At 37.3% G+C, this 13,245-nt stretch overlaps 2 protein-coding genes across 2 annotated transcripts; one reads left to right on the plus strand and one right to left on the minus strand.

Moving 5' to 3' along the window:
- The first annotated feature begins 9,746 nt into the window (after window positions 1–9,746).
- On the plus strand, window positions 9,747–9,977 carry LOC147474669 (phosphatidylinositol 4-kinase gamma 4-like). Its single transcript, XM_086585153.1, has one exon. It carries the CDS (start codon window positions 9,747–9,749, stop codon window positions 9,975–9,977), a length of 231 nt encoding a protein of 76 aa, XP_086441279.1.
- A 2,404-nt stretch (window positions 9,978–12,381) lies between these two features.
- LOC147474670 (protein FAR1-RELATED SEQUENCE 9-like) lies at window positions 12,382–13,170 on the minus strand. Its single transcript, XM_086585154.1, has one exon. The coding sequence runs from the start codon at window positions 13,168–13,170 to the stop codon at window positions 12,382–12,384; it is 789 nt and encodes a 262-aa protein (XP_086441280.1).
- Between the last annotated feature and the right edge of the window lie 75 nt (window positions 13,171–13,245).

The raw sequence follows: 13,245 nt of genomic DNA on the forward strand, positions 1-13,245 counted from the left end.
CGAACTTCCATGAAGTTGACGAGGCTCTAATTGGTGCATCCCATTGGAAAAATAATAAGGTATATGATTACGCATACCATGGAGAGACTGTTGATCGATCTGTAGGCATAAAATAACCCTACTAGAAAAAAAAAATTAAATCAACAAATAAGCCATATTTCAAGTATAATTATCATCGATATCTCTTCAAATATCACGATATAATTATTAAATAGCGATATTTACATAACATTTTATTTTGAGTAACAACTGAGTCTCTCGTGAGAACAACCACACTTTCTAATTTTCTTTTGATACCATGTGCTATAATTTTCTTTTGATACCATGTGCTATAACTTTCTAACTATAGATCCCACGTCATACACACTCGTAACGTCTTCCAATTAATAGACGGACTACATTATCCTTGGTACCTACATAAACACAAGGCCAAATATTTTGATGTTGGGCAATATATCGGTGGATATATATCTTTTTGCTAACCGGTCAAAAATTTGTTTTGTATCTCAATATATCAGAAAATATCACCAATTATATCAAAAATATTATTGATATATTCATAAAAATTGGTCAAAGTCAACTATATATATTTGAGATATCGGAAAATTCGATATATATCAGATACAAAATGTGTCAATATATCTATCCGATATATCACAATATATCCATATCGGTACCGAGATATATCTACGATAGTTTGGTCCTTGCATAAACATTACATCTCATATAGTCATGTCTCGGACCATCCACAACAATTGATTCTCAATATTAACGAGAAAACCATTATAAGATCCAGTATCTTCATTTAGATTCCATGCAACAATTACATATGGATTCAACCATCTATGGGCCCGAATCATCGATGTATCCATCTATGGGCCCTGGTGAATATTCGGACTTTGAGCCCAATGTACACGTTATTAAGATCGAACAAACTCAAAATCAGGCCTAACTACTAAAACAAAACACAGAAAAAAAAAAACAAAAACAAAAACAAATATATATATATATATATATATATATATATATATATATATATATATAATAAGATGGTTTGGAATAAGATGGGAAGATACATCTCTACACTATATGATAGCCGGATCTTTAGGAGGAAAATTTCTCAACCTAACTGTATTTGTAATCTCTCTATTTTATGATTTTAGAACCACCTCCCTTAATTATTCTAATCGGCTCCCTCTTTTTTAAACAATTTACCAAAACTCTCTCACTTTATTGAAATTAGAATTAGCTTCATATTATTTAAAATAATTTAAAACCTCATTCATTCCACTCAAATTATATTCAACCCTCCTAATGTTTTTATATTATTTTTTAGACTATAACTAGAATTCAAAAAATCATACTATCAGAGAGATGTTAGAGCGACAGGTTTAAAGATTTGAAAAAACACCGATGCGTAGCATGGTTCGCATACTCGTAGATACATCAAATGAAAGTAGTCACCCCGGCTATCCCATGGATATCCTCATAAGGACGCCTGGTGGACACCGCAGGATGCTAACACATCTCGAGAAAAAAGACTAAGCCCAAAAAATAAAGAGATATTAACCGATAGAAAAGTCAACAGTAAAAAAAAAAAAAAAAAAAAAAACTAAAACTCTGTCTCAACTTTGGAACAGTAAAACCCTTCGCCACTTCTCTGATCATCCTCTTCTCACCCACTTCTTCTAGAAATCGGAAGGGTCATTAATTCTTATAATATTTTTGCAATTTATTTTCCTCCTCTTATATATATATATATATATAAGATGGGTTTTTAGTTCAAAAGGTAGAGCACTTGAGATGGAGAATAAATCTCTAAAATCTCTAATATATCTCAAGAGATGGTGGTTCAAATCTACCAAAACCCTTCAATGATTTGTACTCTACTCGTACCTTTATTATCCTAGATTATTCTATTTCTAACTTCTCAAAAAAAAAAAAAAACAATGTTTGGTTCTTCTAAATTGTGTTCATTTTTTTTTTTTTTTTTGATAACTGTTTAGACCCCCACCTACGTGGCAAACGTCCATTGGTAGGAGTCTCCACTTTATTCGTTTAATCGACAGGGATAAAGCCCAATTCACAATATCATGGATCAATGTACAGGCCCATTAACTCATGTGGCTAAGGTCAGCCTTAGCCATATGGCTTGCCACTAATGTACGTTGATTTATGTCCAGATTCGTTTCTTATCAAAGAGATAATTATCAGTTGAAAGTTATAGTCTATCACAATTACTCAAGCTACAAAGTTACTTGAGATACAAGGACTCTCTACTCTACCTATATAAATACCAAACTATTTTTCATTCAGAACTACGTTCTTGAGACTTGATCCCATTGATAATTTGGGTATGTAGGCAACCGCAAGGTACAGTCTCATCATTCCCTCGATCACCATTATTTTTCCAATTACTTTTCTACGTTCTTCGTCTCTTTTATCAACACTTGATGTTTTGATCATATCTGGTCGAAACATAATTGGCGTCGTCTGCGGTTCTTATTCAAAACCGACGATCACGTTCTACAAAAATTATGACGAATACTCGACGAGCCTAAGTTCTCGATGCATTTACTGACGATCATCGCGAATGTGAGGTTCAAAGTCAACCTGGCGGTATAGGACTACTCCCTCCCATTCCTTTTTAACACCCGATTGCATGCGACCCGGCTACCGTTGCGGCACAAAGTTATTGCCTCTGACGATTCTTCATCATGTGTTGCGGATAATGTCTGTCATATGTCTCGAGAAACACTTCTTCAAAAGTGCACGAGTGTACGACAAACATAACAACTACTACAAACGTCATCTAAAACAAACAATTCCTCTCAAAGATGATGTTGTATCTGTCACACCACAACGTAACACACGCCAACAACATAGTTGCATGTGGGATCGTTTACGTGGTGGTGATTAGATTCTCGCTGTTCACAATAGTTACCCACGAGTTCAAGACGATACATACAGACTTCGCAATGGTTACTTTTCACGAATCTCAGCAAAACATATCCAATTCATATTTGTCCATTGCCGTTTCATAGTGCCGATAGTCGTCTCATATTCGTTGTTAGCAAGACTCTTATATCAGCTGAATTGAGGCATTCTTGCATTGAGAAAATTGCGTTGGCCTTGTTTCATGCTACCAGACGTCTTAAGCTTATTTCTAGGAAGGCATAGTCGAAGTTTATACTCAATATCCGTTGCACAAGTTTTTATGCAATATCTATGAATTGAGTCGTAGAATGGAAAAGTTACCTTAGCGCTTACAACATTATCTCTGACACTCGTACAATTAAACAGAGACAAACTTTGATTTTGCTAATGACTGATTTTCTTATTGACGATATTCCTACGTCGAACGCATTACTCGATGAGGAAAACGTCAATCCCTAATTGACATTACCTCTCGGGGGCGATGACTTGAAATATTTATCGGATATATCTGCTGATTGTTAGATTTACACCGATAGTTCGCATAATGAGTCCGCCTCCGGTCTTGTTTTTGTCATCTTGAAGCCGAATGAAGACATAATTGCGAGGTCTCTACGTTTAAGTTTTTAACGCTTCACATTATATGGCCGAAGTCTTAAACCTGTCATTTCGCGGTATCGACAACTCTTCGGTTAGTTAGGCTGACTAAGTTACGATTAATTATTCTAAATTAGTCGCTAGCCACTTTGAATGATAATATGCGGCTCGCAATGATAGAATGGGAGTTATTTGGACTTCGTTCAACGAATTGCATGAAATTTTACATCTATCAGTATTGTACAGTATCTGTGTTATGATGTAAGGCATTCTGATTCTATCGCATATTTATCCGTGAAAAATCAAGTCATCACTGTAACGACAACACTGGATTAACCACTTATGCTGTCAGATGATTCCAACGAGCTTGGCACTGATAATGTCTCGGTATCTACTGACGACGATCATGCCGCTGACGATGCTCAGGAATTCCCAGGGGTGAAGTCTCGCTCACATAGCAATGACCCAATGGTATTGGTGGTCCTACATGCCAAAGGATGTTAAGCGTTTGTCCAAGAAGTGTGTGCCTTGTCAAACATATGATATATGATATGGGTCAACTTCTCGCGATGAAGCGTCATCCAATCCATAAACCTTGGTCATTTGCGAAATGGGGCCTTGACATTTTTGGTTTATTTCCGACAGCCCCTCGACAGTATTCATTTCTTGCTCGTCGCAACAAATTATTTTACTAAGTGAGCGCACAAAATTAACAAGTTGAACGAAAAACTGGACAAAAATTTGTCAGTCTAAGTTTGAACGCTTTTACGCTCGCTTAGTTCGTTACTATCGTTACGACAAAATCTGACGAAGTTACCGCGTTTAGCTTCATCAGTCTAAGTTGAACGTTGTTACGCTCGCTTAGTCGTTACTATCGCTACAACAAAATCTGGCGAAATTACCACATTTAATTTCGTCAGTCTAAGTTGAACGCTTTTACGCTCACTTAGTTCGTTACTATCGCTACGACAAAATCTGACGAAATTACCACGTTTAATTTCGTCAGTCTAAGTTGAACGCTTTTACGCTCGCTTAGTCGTTATTATCGTTACGACAAAATCTGACGAAGTTACCGCGTTTAGCTTCGTCAGTCTAAGTTTGAACGCTTTTACGCTCGCTTAGTTCGTTACTATCGCTACAACAAAATCTGGTGAAATTACCACGTTTAATTTCGTTAGTCTAAGTTGAACGATTTTACGCTCACTTAGTTCGTTACTATCGCTACGACAAAATCTGACGAAATTACCACGTTTAATTTCGTCAGTCTAAGTTGAACGCTTTTACGCTCGCTTAGTCGTTATTATCGTTACGACAAAATCTGACGATTACCGTGTTTAGCTTCATCAGTCTAAGTTTGAACATTGTTACGCTCGCTTAGTTATTACTATCGCTCCAACAAAATCTGACGAAGTTACTGCGTTTAGCTTCGTCAGTCTAAGTTGAACACTGTTACGCTCGCTTAGTTCGTTACTATCACTACAACAAAATCTGGCGAAATTACCACGTTTAATTTCGTCAGTCTAAGTTGAACGATTTTACGCTTGCTTAGTCGGTTACTCGCGCTATGTCAACATCTGATGAAGTTACCCCGTTTCGTTTCGTCAGTTCTGCGTCGGAGCATTTTTTCGGTCAATCTAATTTTGCAAGCTTAAAGTTAGCATTGGGGGCGTCTCGTTCTATTTCATTTCAACTGCATAAATCAACAACATTGTCAGTTTTCCACAGGTATGTTATCTGTCACAACAACATTTAGATTGGTGACTAAAGTAGACACCATATGGGTTGATTGGATGTGGAAGCAACATATCAAGTCAAGTCACTTTTGGACTATGAAGATGCCACAAGATTGCTCGTGGACATGGCGTAGTATTCTAAAGACACGAGCAGTGGCCAAAAAATTCATAATATACATCGTCGCCAACGGGAATGACATCCTATTGTGGCATGATATATGGTGTGATCGATCACCATTGATTGAAGATGAAGAAGCAAAAGCCGAGTGGGATTTCCCTGATGACACAAAATTGAGTGCCATCATTGAAAATGGGAGGTGGAATGGAGAAGTTCATCGGTTACAATCTCTGCCGCTGAGAGAAACTATTAGAAAAGTGGAGATAAACCAGCATCTGTCAGCTGATAGAATAATATGGACGCCACATCAGAGTGGTCTTTTCACATCACATAGTGCCTACGATGCTCTAACTCCGAGGAGAGAAAAGAAAGGCTGGCATAAACTGGTGTGGGGACAATGGGTATTGCCAAGACATTCATTCACTACCTGGCAACTGTTCTCAAATAGCATTCCTACTCAAGACAGGTTGGTACAAAGAAAAATCATTTCTTCTTCAGTCTGTTGTCTCTGTAGTAATAGCAGAGAGTTCTCTGAACACCTGTTCTTTGAGTGCTCTTATTCGAGGGAGATTATTACCAGAGTCAAGCATTTGCTGGGTATAGTTACGGACAATAGAACAGCTAACAGAGAATGGTCTTCAATCCAAAGACTTTGTAAGAATGTGGAGGTGGGGGAAATCTACAAAGTATTCTTTTGTGCAGTTGTTGATAGAATATGGAAGGAAAGAAACTCTCGAAGATTCAGGCAAAGTTTTAAATCAGCTAGGATGCTTTTTGACAAGATGGTATGTGAGTTACGTAACTACTTGCAAGTTCTGAAACCGGATATTAAAGAGTCCATTATAGCTAGGAACCTTGTCCACCGGTTGAATATAGACATTCAATTGAAGGCTTCAAGGTACACGGACTGTTGCTGGACTCCCCCAAGTGGAAATCGTGTAAAGGCAAATGCTGATGGGGCGTTGAGTTCTAATGGGCCAGGGTATGGTGGTATGATAAGGAATCAAGATGGCAGCGTTCTAGCTTGTTTCAGTGGAGGTGGAGGAATGCACTCAGTGCTCTTTCAAGAACTAAAAGCTATCGATGTTTGTCTACAGAGATGCCTGTCAGAGGGATACAAGGAAGTAGAGTTGGAAACGGATTCTTTGAGGGCAGTGAAAGCTATCAATAAGCTGGAGAAGCCACCTTGGTATTGCTGGGATATCTTGGAAGCCATTGATCATAAAAAGGACAAGTTTCGATTTGTCTCTTGTTCTCATGTGTACAGAGAAGTAAACAGAGCGGCAGATTATCTAGCATCTCTAACACATGGTAGTTGTAATCTTTCCATTCAATTTGTCCCTCCATTAGATTATGTATTGCAGAGAATTGTAAATGAAGATGCGAGTGGACAAAGGTATGTAAGAAAAAGTTAATCAATACAGGTGGAGGTCTGCCTAACCTCAGCTTAATTTCTTAAAAAAAAAAAAAAAAAAAAACATTCAATAGCAAACGCATACTTTATTTTTATTTATTTTTCATCAAAAGAAGTTTTAGCTCTATGGTATTACATTCACACAATTACCTAATCAATTGTCTCTGTCAATTATCTTATGGTCGCCGATTAAATCTTCGTTTTTTCTTCTTGAAATCCGCGATTCCGCCCGCTTAGCACTTTCGGTTAACTATCTTCCGCGATTCATTTTTTTTTTTCTAAGGCATTGCGCTCTTTCTCAACAAAACTTTTTGTCGACTTCATTATTTTTTTCTAAGGCATTGGACCGATATTTCGAGAGACACTTTTCGCCGATTTTTCGAGCAAAAATTTTCTCCGACTTCTTTATTTATTCTACGGCATTGTGGTAGCGATCACCTTGAGCAAAACCTTTCTTCAGCTTCTTTATTTTTTCTAAGGCATTGAGATCTTTCCACTCGAAATTTTTCGTCAATATCTTATGCTCGTAATTCCTCCGTTTCAACCTGCAACAAACATTCAAATCTTTTCGTCAGTTTTTCAGACTTAACCAAAATTTTACGATAACTAATAAAAAAATACTAACATATCTGTTTCCGACACTGCTTTGTCATATTCTCCGCATTTTTCTCCGTTTTCTTCGTCTTCTTCGACATGCCAAATTTAAGTTTTATTGAAACTCAATAATTTAAGCTTAATATCCTAGCCGATCCAATTTGAAGCTGCTCGATCCTGAGCTAGATTATATCGTGGCCTCGTGTATTCGTTATATCTATCACCTTCTTTCCACCTCACCAAGTCTACGATCGTCAACGCATCTTCTTCTTCTCGATTATATTTCGCCCGTATAGTACGGTAGTTCTACCTGCAAAAAAAGAAAAGAAAAATCGGGTCAGATTGCTCGAAAATCGGGTTCACTGAGTCCACAAGGACGAACCAGGCCAAATCAATGGGACAGGTACGGTGCCCTTTCTTAAAAGGCGTTGCACCGTATCATGTTTGATTAATATTGGTTTGAATTCTAGCACCTCCACCTTTCACTGTTTCGCAACCACAAAGTCGTGGTTTTGCGGATAAAGAGTTTCCTCTTCCAAAAACTTACTGTTCCGATGAGATGACGGTGGAAGAGTAAGCTAGGCGCTGTTAAGCCCTTCTGCCATAGGAAGTAGGCACCAGTACCAGTTCCGGTAGTGGTTACGGTAAGACAGCTTTTGACAAGAAAAAAACGGCTCCTGGTTTTATTCTTTTTTGTATAAGGTGGCTTAGGGAGATAAAGAGACACATACCAAACCCATGGCTGATCAGTTTGGCAACATTAACAAAAGGAGACACAAGGTTAAGGGAAAGGTAAAACACCATAACAACGGTCATAACTCACCCAAAGTTTAATCGGTTTTCTTGGTTTTCGGCAACTGTTTTCCTTCTGTGAGTAATCAGCCTCTGTGGCCACCAATGGTACTTACTCTAACAAGACAATCCTGAGAGGCGTGCGACGAAGGGCTGCTGTAAAAGATCGATCACCGTTAAATCTTCTTTTCACCGCTGCCGCGAACTTGAAACATTCTCAAGACTTCGTCACCCGGACCTTGCTTCTTTGCTGGGTTGCTGATCTGAAACAGCAAGCTTCATTATTTTCTCAGGTCTAGTCTGGTCTACGAGTTATATAGTATTTCGTAGATAAAGTTTTACTGGGTGGGTTCTTATCTCAAACGGTTTCTTATCTTGTTTAGGGTGGCGTACAGTTTTAGTCGCCTCAAGTTTTTACTTTTGACTCCAATTTGTTTTTCATTTTTTTTTTTTTTTTCCTATTTCTTACGAGACTGCCCATACGTTTGATTTTAACGGTCTAAACCTGGTATTGCTATTCCAGTGGCACGTGTCGTCAAAATCAATTTTCGTATTGTTACGTAATGCGTTCGGTATAGTTTTCAGTAATCAATTTCGTTCGAAAATTTTTATTGTGCATTTTTCAGCCATTTTTTAACTACAATACGTCCCGTATACGTTAGTTTGACATTATTTCGTTTCCGATAATTCACGATATTTTTTTTCGACAGTCAATTTTTCAATTATTTCTTTTCGTACGACACTTCGTTATACATTCCGCTCATTTTTCTTTCTTCTTTGCCATATGAACTTCGTTCGCATGCCAAAGAAGGGGCGGTGTTTAGACCCCCACCTACGTGGCAAACGTCCATTGGTAGGAGTCTCCACTTTATTCGTTTAATCGACAAGGATAAAGCCCAATTCACAATATCATGGATCAATGTACAGGCCCATTAACTCATGTGGCTAAGGCTGAACCTTAGCCACATGGCTTGCCACTAATGTACGTTGATTTATGTCCAGATTCGTTTCTTATCAAAGAGATAATTATCAGTTGAAAGTTATAGTCTATCACAATTACTCAAACTACAAGATTACTTGAGATACAAGGACTCTTTACTCTACCTATATAAATACCAAACTATTTTTCATTTAGAACTACGTTCTTGAGACTTGATCCCATTGATAATTTGGAGTGCGTGAGGCAACCGCGAAGGTCTGATCTCATCATTCCCCCGATCACCATCATTTTTTCAATTACTTTTCTACGTTCTTCGTCTCTTTTATCAACACTTGATGTTTTGATCATATCTGGTCGACACAATAACATGATTTACTTTGAGGATGTTTGTGTTTTTGTGTCTGCCAAACTTTTTGAAGGAACTTTTACACTTAATTCTCGATAGTCATTACGTATTTGTTACATTGTTTCTAATGGTCTATTTGCTTCTTCTAAATTATTAGTCAGAGATGTCTACAACGAGTGTGGCTGTTCGGGTTCTTGATAAATCTGTTACTCCCCCCGAGTTTGGGTTGTATGCGAGCTGCATTGGGATCGAACAAATCGATATTGATTTATCTTACGATGGGTGGCTCTACGATTCCAATGTATGTATTGGAGTCTGATATGATTCGTAAAGGGTTTGTTGTTAGGAAGCAGAAGTTGGTTTATGGAGGTCGAGATCTTGTACGAAATGATTCTCGTGTTCGGGACTATGGTGTCGGAGATGAGAATGTCCCAATAGGATTGTTGGTTATGTTGAGGAACAGATTGCAAAAAAGGGGGAAAGGTTTTGTTAATGCTAAGGATCAATAGCTGATTTGTAATGGTGAAAAGATGGATGATCAGTGGTTCATTGATGACATATGTGGAATTAACGATGCTGTGATTCACTTACTGGTTCAGAAGTCTGCAAAAGTTAGAGCTAAGCCTGTTGACAAAAATTTCGAGTTCTCTTTTGATGCACAATATTCTAGTGGGAATGAAGACGAATCAAATGATGAATAAGTCGGTAGCTACATGAAAATTCCTCGACAAAAATTTACTTCAAGAATTCAACTTTCATAATTTAGACATCAAAATGTGTTCACAAAACTAGATGTCTCATTCAAAATTGATCACCAATGACTCAAAATGTGTTCACAAAACACAAAAAATTCTTGACTGCCCTTTGCAAGACCTGAATGTTGTGCCTGTAATACCGAGGAACGCCTAAAAATGAGTGTCCATCAGGAATATCAGCATACTGAACATCCGAGATAACCCCAAAAGAGAACAACATACATTTGCACTTTTACTAGTCCATTTGCAGAGGCCATTCCATATAGCTAGTGAGAAAATCCTATAATAAGAAAATTAAATGGTCAAGAAACTAGCCATTCCGTATAGCTAGTCCAAAGTCCAAAAGCATTGGAATAGTCCAAATATTTATAGATACGTTTAGCAGAAAACAAAACTAAGTTGTACATAGAACGACATATTTGGGAAGAAACCAAACCTCAGACCAAACAATCTCAATTCTTGAATCCTTACAAGATTACATAAATCCCACATCTTCTTCTGCCTCCGCACAAACTATAGTTGCAAGACACGACATGGTGAAAGCAATTCCTAGTCCCTGTGCTTTACTCATTACCATTGGTTTATCTCATCTTCTATTATAAAACCAATCACTAGTTTGACGCAATTTCATCAAGCCTATCATCTCAATTGACGGGAAAAACACAACCTAAGATTATAAAGTTCCCAAAACTACTATCAGCAGCCTTGTAAAACTTGCTAAGAAACCTCAAAAACTCTTCCACACAATGCATATTGCCGCTGCAATGCATGTTGTAAGGCTAAAATAACAAACTTTCTACTTTCCAACTACTTCCGCTAAATCGCTCATAAAAGGATCTCATTATGAATAGCTAAACAAGTCCATGTTTTTTTCACGTAATCAAATCATTGCAACATCAAAATTCAAGCTGTTACTTATGCATAAAAAATAAAAATAAATAAACGACCAAATAGAATTCGCTTGAATTCTGTTTTCTGCAGTTCTACTTCTCAAAAGCTTCTCAAGTTTCAGTTGTTTTTAGGTATTGGTATTTGGACCTTGATACTTAGTTCCTCAAAGTTTGGGTTTGTCCTCATTCTCCTCTCCATATCTAACAGAAGTATTGAATTACTTTAGTTAACCTGAAAATCTGAAATGCTAACTACTTTCAGAAAATTTGTAATGTGGACCTATCTATAGTTAAGATTTTATTATATTAACACATCGTTTGTGATGTGTACCAAACAATCAAATGAATTTTCTTCGAGCCTGATTAGTACGTAGACATGAGGCTAACAACATTTAGTTTAAGCGTAAGTAATCACCTGAAAGAGGTTATTAAGGTCAGTACTCAGTAGTCGAACTTCCATGAAGTTGACGAGGCTCTAATTGGTGCATCCCATTGGAAAAATAATAAGGTATATGATTAAGCATACCATGGAGAGACTGTTGATCTGTAGGCATAAAATAACCCTACAAGAAAAAAAAAATAAATCAACAAATAAGCCATGTCAAAGTACTCGGCCTTATAATAACAACATTATATAATAAGAATACAAACCTGTTCAAGAATAGAGGTTGAAACTCATAAGTTGGATTCACATTATATGGATGAAGAGAATGACCCGTAACACTTTTAGCTTGATACATTTGTGTCTCATAATCTATCTTATTGCTGGCATGTTTATCTGTAGCTTGCTTTCTACTAGACCAGAAAACAAAAACATTATGGGTAAGAAACATACAAGTATATAACAATTTAGACAATTTAGATATAAAGCAATGCAATAAATTATGAAAAAAAATACCTGGCCCTTTTATCGGGCTTCTGTTGTAGAGTAGTTGGCTTGTTCGGATTGTCATTATTCTTCCTCACTGGTCCCTTATCAGCCCCTGACTCTATTCTTTTACGGGATGGTCTCCCTCTACCCCTACGAACTGGAGGATCAAGCAATGACTTCTGAATACCGAAAGGAGTACATGTTGCACTTGTTTCACCCTTACGTTCACTTCCACTTCTTTCGCCATGCACCTGATCAGAATTTAATGCCATGTTTTTCAAAGCATCTTCCACTTCTCTTAAAGTTCTTTCCATACCTTTGATTGCCACATTGTATACTTCACCACAAGGAGAAGCCTTCGAAGCAATATTTACCCCTCTCGACATATTGTACAATATCAACTTGTAGAGTTATCTTCAAAGTCATGTTGAATGCTTTCATCTTTACTAGAAACCATAGAACCAAACTTTGCTTCTTTCGTCCATCTCTTTAGTACGTATTGTTCATGAAGGCTTTGAACATCTTCAACCACAAATATCTTCAAAATGTGCCTACGCAAAAAAACTGCAAAATCAAACAATCGACAGCTACACTTGACACTTTGGGTAGAAGGTTCAAATGTGACGGTGCGCGCTACATGCTCATGTCCTTCCATCCACACATTGTACACAGATGTAATTTCATTCTCCTCGACTTTTATATGGCGGTAGGACATGCCTTCAAATAACTGTTCTTGAATTTTTTTAAAAGCTGATCTTGTGTAAAGTACAGCTCCTTGTTTCTCAATTTTCATAAAAACTCTCAAAACAGGCTTTTGATAATTGGTTTCATAATCTTCTCTATTTTCAGCCTCTCGTCTATCGACCACAGCTCTTTGATATTGTTTTACAAACTCATAGAGGGACATACCTTTCTTAAAATACATATCAAAGTAAGAATTTATACTTTCACTTCGTTGGGTGGTTAACATTCCTCCACAAAAAGTGCCTCTAATATAAACCGACGCCCATTTTTCTCGTTTCTCATACAACTTGTTTAGCCACTTGTTCTCTTTCAAACTGTAACTTACAAGCATCTCATTCCATTTAGCTTCAAATTCTTCAACTGTCTCATATCCGTACATACATTTTTGAAAGTCACGAGCAAAATTTTCATGTGCATTTATTTCATGACCCAAGTGTGACATGACATTTTTCCATATATGCCACAAACAAAACCTATGTTGGCTTGTCGATAAAACTTGCTCGATAGCCCCTCCAAT

This window comes from Coptis chinensis, chromosome 9 (genome assembly GCF_015680905.1).
Source record: "Coptis chinensis isolate HL-2020 chromosome 9, ASM1568090v1, whole genome shotgun sequence".
Taxonomy (NCBI): Eukaryota; Viridiplantae; Streptophyta; class Magnoliopsida; order Ranunculales; family Ranunculaceae; genus Coptis; species Coptis chinensis.